The 15,656-nt window shown below is 42.0% G+C and overlaps 2 protein-coding genes and 1 gene segment (V, D, J or C); 1 reads left to right on the top strand and 2 right to left on the bottom strand.

Moving 5' to 3' along the window:
- Positions 1 to 1,271: 1,271 nt before the first annotated feature.
- On the top strand, positions 1,272 to 3,077 carry LOC115050543 (Ig kappa-b4 chain C region-like). The segment is given in 2 exon segments: positions 1,272 to 1,372; positions 2,582 to 3,077. A coding segment is annotated over 1 exon segment (252 nt).
- An 864-nt stretch (positions 3,078 to 3,941) lies between these two features.
- On the bottom strand, positions 3,942 to 6,688 carry LOC115051393 (T-cell surface glycoprotein CD8 alpha chain-like; the record flags this gene model as incomplete). The annotated part of the gene is made up of 5 exons (XM_029514785.1): positions 6,553 to 6,688; positions 6,059 to 6,362; positions 4,602 to 4,683; positions 4,351 to 4,402; positions 3,942 to 4,261 (listed from the first exon to the last, which is right to left on the bottom strand). Coding segments are annotated over exons 1-5 (810 nt in total), but the record flags the coding sequence as incomplete, so codon positions are not given.
- Positions 6,689 to 10,860: 4,172 nt separating this feature from the next.
- On the bottom strand, positions 10,861 to 15,535 carry LOC115051392 (uncharacterized; the record flags this gene model as incomplete). Its single annotated transcript, XM_029514784.1, has 5 exons — positions 15,327 to 15,535; positions 14,820 to 15,123; positions 12,129 to 12,306; positions 11,273 to 11,324; positions 10,861 to 11,183 (listed from the first exon to the last, which is right to left on the bottom strand). Coding segments are annotated over exons 1-5 (909 nt in total), but the record flags the coding sequence as incomplete, so codon positions are not given.
- Between the last annotated feature and the right edge of the window lie 121 nt (positions 15,536 to 15,656).

Raw genomic sequence — 15,656 nt, 5'->3', positions numbered from 1 at the left:
GCAAAGTGTCTCTATGGAAATGAGCTGACTGACTCCAACAGGGACTTGGATCAATCTGATCATCACAATTTGTTGGTTCTTATTTTTAAGAAGTTTTGTGAAAAAAAATATGATTTGTTTATTTAATTATTTTTATTTAATTATAATTATTATTTATTATTCATTTTTATTGATTTATTTATTTTTCTTTCAGTAACTCGAGAGACTTTGATGAGAACCAAACTGCAGCTCTGTGGGAGGTTCCTCTCTGCAGCAGCCAGGACCTACCAAGGTGTTCCAGGAAAGGAAAACCACAGAACCACATGGTCCTGGATCAGGACCCATTGATGGACCGTGTGGTCTGATCCAACAGAAGACCTGTTGAAGAAGTTCATGCTGGTTCTGACAGAAAGCTGTGGGAACACACAGACCATCACAGTTTGTGGTGGAGCTGCAGACCGGTCAGGGTGTCCATGCTGACCCCAGTCCACCACCAGAACCTCCTACAATGGACGTATGAGCATCAGAACCGGACCACGGGGCCATGGAACAAGGTGGTCCGGTCTGATGGATCAGGTCTTCTTTGACATCATCCGGATGGTCAGTTGTGTGTGTGTGTGTGTGTGTGTGTGTGTGTGCGCAGCACTACCTGAGGAAGACATCACACCAAGATGCATTGTGGGAAGAAGACCAGCTGGTGCAGACAGTGTGATGCTTTGGACAATGTCCTGCTGGGAAACTTTAGGTCCTCCATCCATGTGGGGTCAGGAGGTCATGATGTCATGGCTGATTGTTGTGGAGGACACAGAAGGTTTGAAATGTTTCAGCCTGTTTTATGATGACATCAACATGATTCCCCTCAATATAATCTAGTTTGATCAGAGTGTTTGTGTTTGTTTATGCTGACATTAAAGATTTGAAAGCTTTCATTTAATGCACACTTCAACATATTCTGTCGTCCTTTTTAGACAGATTTACTGTTTGTTTTAGGATCTTTACGTTCTGGTGACATTCAGTCATTCACATCAGAAAAATGTTCTATTCTTTGCAGCAAAAGTCTTTTCTATCATTTATGAGCATTTCTTTGTTCAGGATACTGGATGTGTCTACTGTGGTGATATCCAACTTTTGGTCTGTTACTGTTTCCAATTCTATCACATATTATAAATTCTACAAAAGTCTTTCCGATGTAAAGAAACAGAAATGTGTCATATTGAATTTCAGTCTTTCTCAGGCAGGCAGCCAAAATATTGGAGGTGAATTTAGTTGAGTTTGTTTGTTTCAGACTCAGAGAGCCGTGTCTCTGTACAGTCAGAGGTTTTTGTACGACGGCTCAATGAGTTTGTATCACTGTGGTGGACTTTTGGTGGAGGAACCAGACTGGATGTTGGAAGTAAGTCAAATCTTTATGAACTGTTTTAATTCAGGAGCTGCTTCTCTTTTTACTTCCTTCATATTTAACATGTAAAGAACAGAAGATGCTTTTTCAGGATTATTTTGGAACCAACTTCATTTTTGCATGATTGTAAAAAGTAATTTTTCTGTGAATAAATTGTGAAAATCAAATATTAAAGCAGAGGATGAATCCTTATTTGAGAAATGTGAAGTAAAGCAGCATCTTCAGAGTTTGTAGTTTTAGTTCAGTCAGTCAGACTCAGAGAGCCGTGTCTCTGTACAGTCAGAGGTTTTTGTACGACGGCTCAATGAGTTTGTATCACTGTGGTTGACTTTTGGTGGAGGAACCAGACTGGATGTTGGAAGTAAGTTTCTGCTTCAATATTAATAATGTTTTGTGTGTTCAGGTCTCCTTTTCTGTGTCTGAACATTTGTAGAGGATATAAATTTCCCTTTGTCTGATCTAAAACTCTTTCAAATCTCTATTTTCTTCTTGGTTTCTCCTCTTTGACCCTGAAGCTGAACTTGAAGCAGATTCTCTGAACTTTTCTTTTCTTGTTGCGGTTAATTAGTGAAATGTGAACAATCTGAGCAGCAGCAAAGATTAAACAGCAACAATCAGCAACATCTTTCCCTCTGAAACTTTTGTGCCGTTCAGTTAAAGTTATTCTGAACAGTGTGACTGAACTTTTCTGAAGTCGCTGGCTTCTCTTTGTTTATGTCTGACTTTTAAATTCAGCCGTCTGTTTTTATGTGATAGTGGAGCTTTTCACAGTAGATCTGATTAACTGTTGTGCTTTAATAGTTTTATCCCTAAATGTGTTTCATCATAAACCAACCAGGACTTTGAAGAGATTCCTAAAAAAACAGTTTTTGTCTTTTCGAAAAGTCTCCATGAAATAGTGCGATATAGACGAGGGTAAAATGCAGCTGTTGAAATGTAAAATCATCTTTTGTGTTTCCAGTGTACTTTGATATATTTCAGCTCAAACTGTCTGATGATTGTCTCTGTGCTGATGTGCATGAGAGGCTTCTTAAAGGGAAGTGAAACAATGTGTGAGTCAGTGACCGGTGGAGCAGAAAAACCATCTGACAGAAACTCCTTCAGGGACTAAATCAGCTCTCACACAGTCAAGGTGTCCAAGTGTCTGCTGTTTGATTGACAGCTGTCCGCTCCCCGTCCTCTAATCTGATTGGTGTCTTCTAGGTGACACCCGTCCCACCCTGAGGGTGCTGCCCCCCTCCAGGAAGGAGCTGGAAAAAGACAACGGGAAGGCCACGCTCATGTGCCTGGCCGACAAGGGCTTCCCCTCAGACTGGACCCTGTCCTGGAAGGTGGGGCGGGGCGGCAGCATCAGCAGCAGCAGCGGGGACCAGAGCCGGGGGGTGCTGGGGAAGGACGGCCTCTACAGCTGGACCAGCACCCTGAGTCTCACTAAAGACCAGTGGACCAGCCTGGACTCTGTGACCTGCGAGGCCACCCAGGGCTCCCAGGCTGCGGTCTCAGAGACTCTGAGTAAAGGCCAGTGTTCCTAGTCTGGATCCAACCGAGCTGGTCTCTGCTGCTGGTTTCATTCTGCTCCATGTAACGCCATCTTCGTCTCTTTCTCATTTTCTGTCTTTCTCTCAGATATGTTTTCTAGTTTTCTGTAACATTTGTAATGTCACTATTTCAGAAAATAAAGATCTGTTCATCAAATAAATTCTGTGTCCATCTGGAGTTTTTCGAACATCAACAGATGGTCAAACTTTCTGAGTGACCTGAAATAAAACCTGATTCATCTCTTCTCCTAAATGAACCCTGTAGATGAAATGATTGAGTCAGATTTGATTGTTTCATGTTGAAGGATTGAAATCTGCCTCATCTCTGGATCAGATATATAAAGTGTGGTATCATCAGCATACAGAGACATCCAGTAACTCTGCTCTCACTTTGGAACTCTCTGTCTCTGTTTCTCTTTAACTTTGCTTTTATATCTTTTCATTGAGCTTTTTGCTTCTCGTAACGCTGACGTGTTCCATATTTCATGACAATAAAGACGCTCTGATCAGCAGTTTGTCTTCAGTGTGTTTTCTTGTGAAAGCGTTAAATGTCTGCTGTCCGACTGCTGACGTCTGAATAGAAACAGCCGGTCCATGAAACTCACAGTGACTCGTGTCAGTTCTGGATTAGCTCTCAGGGATGTTGACTGTGTTTGATGGTGATTTTGTAACATCAATATGAGTGCAGAAGTTGTGTTCATCATTTGTGTGGTTTTCTTTGTGTTCATTAAATGTTTTTATTATATATAAAGATTAAAACTATGAGAAGTATAATAACTTTTGATGTCAAGTCAGAGTTTTTCATTTCTTTGCTATGTGAATTTTGAAATGAGGAAATCTTTCATACTCTTTTCATACTTTCATAGTAAATTAAATAAATAGTTTCTCTAACACAGCAGACTTTTCAACATGAGAATATGTCACAGTCAGACCTCTAGTGTTTGTGTTTCAGAGCAGCTGTTGGTTCAGATCAGTTCCTCTTTAGCTGACCGAGGTTTTTGTACGACGCTTTTTCACTGTGTGAACACCCACTGACTGTTGATGTTGTGTTCACTCTGACAGTAATAAACTGCTGCATCTTCAGTCTGGACTCCACTGATGGTCAGAGTGAAGTCAGAGTTTGATCCACTTCCTGTAAAACGTTCTGGAATCCCTGATGCTCGAGTGGAAGCATCATAAATAAGGAGTTTAGGTTTTTCTCCATCTCTCTGTTGGTACCAGGCTAAAATGTGGTTGTTGTTGTAAACATTAACATTCTGACTGGTCCTACAGGTGATCCTGGCGGAGCCTCCCACAGCAGAGCTCAGTGCTCCAGGCTGAGTCACTGTGACCTGTCCTCTGGACTCTGAGGACACAGAGACAGAAACCTGGTTTTGTGGGCTTCATTTCAGAGGGACGGATGTTCATAGAGGAGTTTGATTCTCTGGACTTTACCTGTGAAGCAGCAGCAGAGGAGAGTCCAGATGAGGACGGAGATCAGAGTCATGTTTTTCATGTGTGTTGTGTTGTGATGAAGGAAAAGCTGTCAGTCCTCCAGTCTTCAACTGTCAGGACTATAAAGTCTCCCAGAGCACTGGAGCATGGTGCTGCTGATGCAAAGTGTCTCTATGGAAATGAGCTGAGGTTGAACCGTTTTCTCTCAGATTCTTTTTGTAGATTCACTTGCACACATGATCATTTCTGACGTCACTGTTGGCCTTATTATCAGCTCTGACTTCATCTCCTTTGGTCTCCACCATGATGTGAATGTTGTAATAGTCACCACAGCTAAGGAGCACAGATAACACGACCAAGAAAGCAGACTCTGTGCATTATAATAAATCATGGAGTGATAATCCTCCCTGGAACTGTCTGTCTGTCGGTGCAAAGCCACAAAGTAAATCATGTCTCCTGGAAGTGGGAGGACGTATCACAGGCAGGGCACGGCGAGCTGAAGTCTATGAAACTGACTGGCCTTCACCTCCTACGAGACAGAGGAGCTCTTCTACCCCGTAAATGGGAGGAATCAGGACTGGACAACCGTGAATGGGAAGGTTCACAACAGAGTGTGAAACTACAGAACAGATTTGCTCCACTATCGAAGGACTCTGGATCTCTGTCGGATGACCATCCATCCCAAAGCAGCAAGGCGAGGACTGAAAACCTGTTAAAAAGTAAAAGGCCACAGGGAAAGCTAAAGGCTGGGCCTGAAACTCTGATTGTGGGTGAATGAATCATTTCAATGTCAGCACTTATCTGCTGGAAGTTTTCAGTCTTTTGAATATATAACTATCCAGCTGAAGGCCTCATCCAGAGTCCTGTTTCTGAATGTTTACAGACCCCCAAAATGCTGTGCAGACGTTTTTGATGACCTCAGTGAACTGCTGTCTCTGATCTGTGTTCACTTTGACCGTATAATTATTGTTGGTGACTTTAACATCCATGTGGACAACTCTCAGGACAGAAAGACTAAAGACCTGAGTAACACTCTGGACAACTTTGGGCTGACTCAGCTTGTAACAGAGGCCACGCACAACAGAGGACACACTCTTGACTTACTTATCTCTAAGACTGTGCATCTCAAAGGTTACTGTGTCTGATGTGGGCCTGTCTGATCTTTCCTGTGTTTTCTTTGAGAGAACGATTTCAGTGCACACAAATGTCTCTACAGCAGTGATCTCAAAACGGTGTATAACTGAAAACAGTAGTGAGATCTTTAAGCAGGTCTTCTCTTTAACACCTGCCCTGTCCGGAGGTTCAATCAATGAACTCGACTTCTTTGTTTTGGGGCAACAGAGGGAATCACTGGCCATGATTTCATGTTCATGTTCTAAAGAAAAATGACCAAAACATTGATCTCCTGACAGTCAGGTTGAGGTGACTGATGTTTTGGCTGAAAGAAACTTTTTTCCATGTCTGATTGGATGATGGCCTCACTGAACATCAGCAGCTATTAAAAGAAACAGCTGATTTCATTCAGAGTGGAAACGTTGAAGGAAGAAAACTTCCACATCTGACAAAACATATTCATCTATCTTTTAGGATTTAATAGTTCAACTCTGATCAGTCAGTGTGTGTGTGTGTGTGTGTGTGTGTCCTCAGTGAACTGGTTCAGATCAGTTCCTCTTCAGCTGACGGAGGTTTTTGTACGACGTTGTATCACTGTGTGAACGGGAGGCTGTTACTTTGTTGACAGTAATAAACTCCTGCATCTTCAGTCTGAACTCCACTGATGGTCAGAGTGAAGTCTGTGTTTGAATAACTGCCACTAAAACGCTCTGGAACTCCAGACTGACGGCTGTTGGCATTATAAATCAGGAGTTTTGGGGTTTCTCCAGGTTTCTGAAGGTACCAGTGAATGTCGTTACTGACACTTGAACTGGCTTTACAGCTGATAGAGACGGTCTGACCTGGACTAACAGACTTAGCTCCAGGAGACTGAGTCAGGGTGATTTCTCCTGATGAACCTGGAAAACATGAAAAAGAGGAGAAGGTCATTGAGACAAATCCAGCTTGGACATCCAAACAGAAGAGGATGATTTCTTTAACACGGAGAACAGATGGAAGAAGGTCAACGCTGCTCGTTTCAGTCAGCAGAACATCACTGAGGTGAACCCGGTTGCATCCTGAAGCCCAGTTTTCAGAAGAGAGTCTCACCCTGAACAAGGAGCCCCAGGGTGGCCAGCAGTAGAGTCAGTGACATCATCATGGTGCTGCCGGCGTGTGGGTGTCTCTGAAAGGCCTGGACAGACACTGATCAACACTGGTCTCTTAACGGCTGCAGCAGAGAGGCAGGACACATATGCAAACACACAGTCAGTGAAGTGTAGCTGTCCTCAACACATCATGATGTTTCCATCAGGACTCCTGATGTCCAATCACAGTGGACCTCTTCATCAAAATGTGGATTTTAATAAACAGGACAGGAGGAAGAAAGCAGAAATCCAGCTTTAACCTCTGATCTGATGAATCTGTTGATGAAGAGGAGACGAGGATTCTGTGATATATAACAGGGAGTCATCAGCAAACAGGCTGATTTTATGATGAGTTGGATTAATGAGGCCTGATGGAGATGAATTTCCAAAGAGATGGAAGGAGGGAAATAATATGAAGAGTGTGTGTGTGTGTGTGTGTCCTCAGTGAACTGTATCAGTCTCTGCAGTATCTTCCAGCTGCAGCAGTCAGTTCAGTTTCTGTTCAGTCTGACTGAGGGAGGTTTTTGTACGACACTTTTTCACTGTGTGAACACATGCTGACTGTTGATGACATGAAAACTCTGACAGTAATAAACTGCTGCATCTTCAGTCTGGACTCCACTGATGGTCAGAGTGAAGTCAGAGTTTGATCCACTTCCTGTAAAACGTTCTGGAATCCCTGATGCTCGACGAGAAGCAAAGTAAATAAGGAGTTTAGGTTTTTCTCCATCTCTCTGTTGGTACCAGGATAAAAGTTGGTTGTTGCTCCAAACATAAACATTCTGACTGGTCCTACAGGTGATCCTGGCGGAGCCTCCCACAGCAGAGCTCAGTGCTCCAGGCTGAGTCACTGTGACCTGTCCTCTGGACTCTGAGGACACAGAGACAGAAACCTGGTTTTGTGGGCTTCATTTCAGAGGGACGGATGTTCATAGAGGAGTTTGATTCTCTGGACTTTACCTGTGAAGCAGCAGCAGAGGAGAGTCCAGATGAGGACGGAGATCAGAGTCATGTTTTTCATGTGTGTTGTGTTGTGATGAAGGAAAAGCTGTCAGTCCTCCAGTCTTCAACTGTCAGGACTATAAAGTCTCCCAGAGCACTGGAGCATGGTGCTGCTGATGCAAAGTGTCTCTATGGAAATGAGCTGAGGTTGAACCGTTTTCTCTCAGATTCTTTTTGTAGATTCACTTGCACACATGATCATTTCTGACGTCACTGTTGGCCTTATTATCAGCTCTGACTTCATCTCCTTTGGTCTCCACCTTGATGTGAATGTGAAGTTATCATCTACACAGATTTACATGATCAGAAAAAGAAAAGTCACCAAAATATTTATCTTTTTGATTTTTCAAGGTGAATTTTTTGCAGTTAAATAATTTGGATGGTTCAAAGTTTTGCTAAATTTGGTTTTATTTAAATTTTCCTTCACAGCTACCATCTAAATGTATTTACTGTTGTTTTTTTTGTTTTTTTTGTATCATTTATTATTTATCACTTTGATGTAAAGTCTTTGGTGAGAAACATTTCGAAAATTTCTAAAGATTGAAGAATTCCCATTCGATATTTAAATTTAAAAATCTGCTTCCTTAATGGGATTTGGTTCATTGACCTCTGTCCTTGTGAATGTGAAGTGACATTGTTAATGAGCCATGGAATAAATAAGATAAGATAAACTTTATTGTCCTGCGAGGGAAATTTGTTTTGGGCTGTACAGTGCATCTTGCTGCCAGCAATCATACAGATACATACATGCATACAGTAGTCCCACCATTTGACATAGACATCATTCCATAAGGTGCCACAAGTGCAAATTAAAATACAGTGCGCCCAAAAATATTGCACATACCCTTAATAAAGAAACCGTTAAATACATGGATCAAAACACAGGACTTTCAAACCTGGATAAAATACGTAGATCAAAGTTTATTTCGGAGTAGAATGGAGGTGGGAATGAAGGACATTTTAAAGCGGTTGCTCCTACACCTGCTGGCTCTGTAGCGCCTCTCTGAAGGCAACAACTCATATTCCTGAAGAAGAGCATGAGAGGGGTCACTCAAGATCTTATCCGCTCCCTTAACAACAGCTCCCTCATATTTTGCCTGGAGGGGCCGGGCGTTATCCTGTTTGCTTATTATTTTCATTGCTACGGATGCCGTTCTCTGAAGGGAGCCGAACCATACTGCCATGCCATATCTTATAATACCGGCTAACACAGCGTTGGAGAATGTTAACATAACCTCAGTTCTGGCACCGAACAGCTGCATCCTTCTGAGGAAGTGTAGCCTCTGAGCAAGTCTGGTACAGAGGAAGTCCACATGATTACTCCACGATAGATTATTGCACACCATAAGGAAATAAATTTATAGGAAGACACTTGTTCAATGACGCAGTCGTTAATGATTACCGGGTCATGAGCTGTGATTTCCCTGAGGTCAAAAGTCATTTCCTTTGTCTTTTTAGTGTTTAACACCAAGAAGTTGTTATCACACCAGGTTTTGAAGGAGGCTCTCTCACTGCGGTACACAGAGGGGCAGGAATTTACATCTAGCTGACTTTGGATGATGGTATCTGAAAATTTGATGACATGGTTGTTAGGATGTGAACTCCTGCATACATCAGTGTACAGTGTAAAAAGAACAGGGGAGCTGACGCAGCCCTGGGGCACGCCCGTGCTACACCGCCTCGTGGCTGACAGCGAGCTGTTTACCCTGACTTGTTGTGATCTGTTAGTAAAGAAAGAATAAAACCATTGGATGATTAAACTGTCAACCTTCATTTTAATCAGTTTCTGTATGATCAAGATGTTTGTTGATCAAGTGGGTGACAGTGATAACTGCATCCTCTGTACCACGACCTCGTCTGTAAGCGAACTGTAAGGGGCCGACACAACTGGCAATGTCAGATTGGACGTATCAACAATAATTCAAAACATTTCATTACAACTGAAGTCAATGAGATTGGCCTGTAGTCATTATCAACCGCAGGGCATGAGAGAGAGAGAGATCTGTGGAACTGGTACAAGAACTGATTTTTTCCACAGGTCAGGCACTGTGTGGCTGTAAAAGGACCTCTGAAAAAAGGGGCACCAGGAAGCAGCTGACTCGGCTGCGCAACTTTTAATCAAGTAGGCAGCAGGCCATCAGGACCTGGTGATTTCCTTTTGCCAACTTTACTGAAAACAGCTTGCCCCTGCTGCGGTGTAATGTGGCGTTAACATTCTCCAGAGGGACCAGTGAATCTGGGATCTCTCTCCCTATAGAATAAAAATCCTGTTCCTCAAATCTTAGAAAGAAGTCGTTCAGTTCATTTGCTCTTGTTGAGTCATCCAGTGTTATCATCCGCTTTGTGCAGGGGGACATGTTAGCGATGCTTCTCATACAGTCCCATAATCTTCTGTTGTCCATTTCCTTAAAGCTGTGTTCCATGTCCGTGTGGTGTTGGTCCTTTGATTTCCTCAGCATGTGATTGAGCTCTCTCTGAGCCACCACGAGAGCCGCTCGGCCTTTGCTTTTAAAAACTAACTATTTTCATTAATACATGAGTTAGTTTCCTTGGAAATATAGGATTTATTTTTTTTCCACGACATTATCCACACCAAAGTTGATATAATCAATGATGGTTTTTGTGGCTTCTTCTAGATCTAAGCTGTGGAAGATGCTCCAATCGCTGCTGAGGAAGAATCCACACAGAGTCTCTGTACTATCCTCAGTCCATCTCAGAACAGTTTTGAGTTGGGGCTCACTGGACTTTAAAACTGATTTATAAGTAGGCATAAGGTACACAGCTGAGTGATCTGAGTTGGCGATTGGAGGGAGAACTTTAGACCTGTAGTAGTTGTAGCTGTCCTCAACACATCATGATGTTTCCATCAGGACTCCTGATGTCCAATCACAGTGGACCTCTTCATCAAAATGTGGATTTTAACAAACAGGACAGGAGGAAGAAAGCAGAAATCCAGCTTTAACCTCTGATCTGATGAATCTATTGATGAAGAGGAGACGAGGATTCTGTGATATATAACAGGGAGTCATCAGCAAACAGGCTGATTTTATGATGAGTTGGATTAATGAGGCCTGATGGAGATGAATTTCCAAAGAGATGGAAGGAGGGAAATAATATGAAGAGAGTGTGTGTGTGTGTGTGTGTGTGTGTGTGTGTCCTCAGTGAACTGTATCAGTCTCTGCAGTATCTTCCAGCTGCAGCAGTCAGTTCAGTTTCTGTTCAGTCTGACTGAGGGAGGTTTTTGTACGACGCTTTTTCACTGTGTGAACAGATTCTGACTGTTGATGTAGTGATAACTCTGACAGTAATAAACTGCTGCATCTTCAGTCTGGACTCCACTGATGGTCAGAGTGAAGTCAGAGTTTGATCCACTTCCTGTAAAACGTTCTGGAATCCCTGATGCTCGAGTGGAAGCATCATAAATAAGGAGTTTAGGTTTTTCTCCATCTCTCTGTTGGTACCAGGCTAAACGGTGGTTGTTGCTGCTGTCAACATAAACATTCTGACTGGTCCTACAGGTGATCCTGGCGGAGCCTCCCACAGCAGAGCTCAGTGCTCCAGGCTGAGTCACTGTGACCTGTCCTCTGGACTCTGAGGACACAGAGACAGAAACCTGGTTTTGTGGGCTTCATTTCAGAGGGACGGATGTTCATAGAGGAGTTTGATTCTCTGGACTTTACCTGTGAAGCAGCAGCAGAGGAGAGTCCAGATGAGGACGGAGATCAGAGTCATGTTTTTCATGTGTGTTGTGTTGTGATGAAGGAAAAGCTGTCAGTCCTCCAGTCTTCAACTGTCAGGACTATAAAGTCTCCCAGAGCACTGGAGCATGGTGCTGCTGATGCAAAGTGTCTCTATGGAAATGAGCTGACTGACTCCAACAGGGACTCCTGTGTTATGACATCTTTCCAGTTTCTACTCAGATAGAAAAGAAAACCTGTTTCTGTTTTAGGTCTAATTTAACTGCTTCATTGTAATAAATGTTGGTCAAATATCTGAACTTCTTCATTTTGTCTCTGTTCTTTCATGTATCGGTCTCTCATGAAGAAACATCATGATGAATTAAAACATATTTCTGCTGAATTTCTCACTGCCTTCGGTCAGTTTTTCATGTTTGTCCTCATTAAAAATGACTTCAACTGTCCAGTTGAACTGTGAGCAATCCTAACTCAGCAGCCAAGGAAGGCTTTGCTCAGTGAGGAGTGAGCAGGCCGTACTTATGGTTCTGAACTTGTACATATCCGTAAGGTCATTCAGGTTAACGACTGTAATTTTCCTGCACACTGTCACTATTCCCTCCAATCAGTTTTTTTTGTTTTGTTTTTTTTTTGGGAAATTACCAGCAATTAAAAGAAAAGGCCAAAACAGATTCAATAAAACAAGAATAAAACATTTTCAACAAGTGCTGTCAACATTAAAATTCTACAGTTCACGATAAAAATACATGCGTTGATGTGACTTTTTGCAAGCGCCATCAATGTGGAAATCAGAAGACAGCTTGTCATCAATGTTAGTGCCAAGATACTTATAATTATTGACCAGCTCGATGGTTTCATCCTCAATGACAAGAGGAGGGGAGACTGACAGATGTTTATGAAAGGCTATCAGCATTTCTTTAGCCTTTGACACGTTGATGGACATAAAGGATGAGGAACACCAGTCTGTGAATTCCTTCACTCCAGGGCCAAGGTCAGGAAGGACACAATTACTGAGGCATCTGCAAATTTCAAGATGTGACGCCCCACACGTTGGCTACGGCACTCGTTTGTGTACAGAACAAACAGTAATGGTGAGAGGACACAGCCCTGAGGTGCTCCAGTGAAGGAGACGAGAATGTCTGATAGAACACCTTTGATCCTCACACGTTGTGGCCTTTCTGTTAAAAAGTCCAAAAGCCAGGCTGTCAGACCAGGATCGATGCTGTGGAAGTCCCCTAATCTTTCTGCTAAAATATGTGGCTGTATGCAGTTCAAAGCAAATGAACAATCTATAAAAGACGGGCAAAAGTCTTGGCTCCCTCAAGAAGAGTCAAGATTTAAAAGAGTGGCTAAAGCATCTTCAACACCTCTGCTTGACTTGTCAGCGAACTGCAGTGGGTCCAGGTTATCTTGAACACAGGTCAGAAGTGTTTCCTTGACAATTTTCTCCAATTCATAACGAGAGAAGTTAATGACAGGTCTAAAGTCATTTAGTGATTTGGGAACTGGAACAATAATGGAATCCTTCCAAAGTGAGGGGACCTTGTGAAGCTGGAGGGACACAGAAAAAATAAAAGTATGTCTGCCAGCAGGTCAGCACCAGTTCTTAAGAACACACCTTCCGATGCCATCCATCCGATGCACTCAGCATGTTCTCAACCTTGTTCTTATACCTGCTCTTGGCAAGTTGAAGTTCCTTTTTGAGTTGTTTTTGAATCTCCCGATATTAAGCAGCGTCACCCAGAGAAAAGCAAATATTTTTCTGATTAATCACAGCTTTGACACTTTTAGTCATCCAAGGCTTATTATTGGGGTAAAAGAAAATGTCTTTCCGTGGAATGATGGAGGCCTCACAAAAAGAAACATACGATAAAATAACATCAGTTAATTCATCAATATCCTCGCAAACATTTGAGAACAAATCCCAATCCGTACTGTGGAAACAGTCCTGGATTGATTCCTCTGACCAGACCGGAACTGCTTGTTCCTCTTCAGGACCGATTTGTAGGACGTAACCAAATAAACCATGTTGTGATCGAAGATACTGAGTGGAGCTCTGCTGAAGGATTTATAGCTCCTTTTATAGCTCCAAAGCTAAGGTCCAGACATTTTGCATGTCCGGGGACTTTGACGGTTTGCAATGATTAAAATCTCCCAAAATCAAGTGTGGTGCGTCCGGTGCTAACCACTGCAGCCGCTGTGCTGTTGTTAGCATAGCCTGGGTGGCTACATCAGCGTTAGCCTTCGGCTGAACATAAACAACAGTAATAAATAACTGTGGAAATTCACTGTCACGGACAATAGTTCAATGTCTTTGGTGCACAGTGTCTCCCTGACAATCACCGTATTACAGCAGTTTTTATTGACGTAGAGACACACACCCCCACCAAGTGACTTAATGCCATGCTACGTTAATTTCAGCTTCACAACACAACTATCAATGTGTAGTCTTATTTCTGCTTCTGTAACTTGATGTTCCCTTTACTGGTGTGTCTGGCTTCAACCCATTTGGCTGCAAAAACAACCTTAAAATCAAATTCAAACATGATGATACAGATCTAAAATGTGCCGACTGTGACTGTTATACTGAGACTGTAGTCCCTCTGTTCTGGAAATGTAAAGATACCCGGAAACTGTGGCAAGATATTTGTAGGTTTATTTTAAATAGTATCCTCTGTGACTTTAAACGTGCTTTTTGGTTTTTGAAAGAGTGACATTTCAGTTGATAAAGAATATTCTTTAATCAGTCTCGTTATAATTCTTACAAAGTTTTACACCCACAAATGCAAATTGGCCAAAATGAAACCGTTTTTTTTCCTTAAAAAAAATGTGTTTTAAATCGATATCTTTTGCTAAAAACAAGAAAGCTATCAAAACTAAGATTGCATTCTTATAAATAGTTTATTTTAATGAACATGCCATCTTTTTGAATATTGTTCAGAATGTTCATTTTATTTTCGTGTGGTAAAGTTTCTAAAATTTTGTATACTTGACAAATTAAGCAATGAACACACTAAAAATAAATTTGCTGTGGTTTGAAAGGATTTTGTGTTACTTATTTACATTTAAAATTTGTCAAATATACAAATATGTCATTTCTATATTTGGGAAAAAATTTGTTTTGAAAAAGATTTTCTTTTTTTGTGGTTTATTGCATTTTGTAACAACTTATTTAGTTAATATGGACAAAGGTCAATACACATTATTAAAAATTGAAATCTAAGGTTGTATTGATGTATAGCAAATTAAAATACTCCAACAAATGGCTCCCCAGCATGTAAAACTATAAAAGGTATTCTCTGGTGGACTTCTTCTACGGTAGGTCAGATAGGTTTAAGATGTTTTTCTAGTTTCTTTTTTTAAACTTCTTTTCTGGTGAACTTGTGTGTTTTATTCACAAATGGTAACTTGAAAACTTTTCAACATGAGAATATGTCACAGTCAGACCTCTAGTGTTTGTGTTTCAGAGCAGCTGTTGGTTCAGATCAGTTCCTCTTCAGCTGACGGAGGTTTTTGTACGACGTTGTATCACTGTGTGAACGGGCGGCTGTAATCCTGCTGACAGTAATAAACTCCTGCATCTTCAGTCTGAACTCCACTGATGGTCAGAGTGAAGTCTGTGTTTGAATAACTGCCACTAAAACGCTCTGGAACTCCAGACTGACGGTTTGTAGCCCAATAAATCAGGAGTTTGGGAGATTCTCCAGGTTTCTGAAGGTACCAGTCTATCTCATTGCTCACACTTGAACTGGCTTTACAGCTGATAGAGACGGTCTGACCTGGACTAACAGACTTAGCTCCAGGAGACTGAGTCAGGGTGATTTCTCCTGATGAACCTGGAAAACATGAAAAAGAGGAGAAGGTCATTGAGACAAATCCAGCTTGGACAAAGATGATGGACATCCAAACAGAAGAGGATGATTTCTTTAACACGGAGAACAGATGGAAGAAGGTCAACGCTGCTCGTTTCAGTCAGCAGAACATCACTGAGGTGAACCCGGTTGCATCCTGAAGCCCAGTTTTCAGAAGAGAGTCTCACCCTGAACAAGGAGCCCCAGGGTGGCCAGCAGTAGAGTCAGTGACATCATCATGGTGCTGCCGGCGTGTGGGTGTCTCTGAAAGGCCTGGACAGACACTGATCAACACTGGTCTCTTAACGGCTGCAGCAGAGAGGCAGGACACATATGCAAACACACAGAGTCAGTGAAGTGTAGCTGTCCTCAACACATCATGATGTTTCCATCAGGACTCCTGATGTCCAATCACAGTGGACCTCTTCATCAAAATGTGGATTTTAATAAACAGGACAGGAGGAAGAAAGCAGAAATCCAGCTTTAACCTCTGATCTGATGAATCTATTGATGAAGAG

This window comes from Echeneis naucrates, chromosome 11 (genome assembly GCF_900963305.1).
Source record: "Echeneis naucrates chromosome 11, fEcheNa1.1, whole genome shotgun sequence".
NCBI classification, from domain to species: domain Eukaryota; kingdom Metazoa; phylum Chordata; class Actinopteri; order Carangiformes; family Echeneidae; genus Echeneis; species Echeneis naucrates.
Note: the sequence above shows the minus strand (reverse complement) of the source record. Positions and strands in the feature narration are given on the sequence as shown.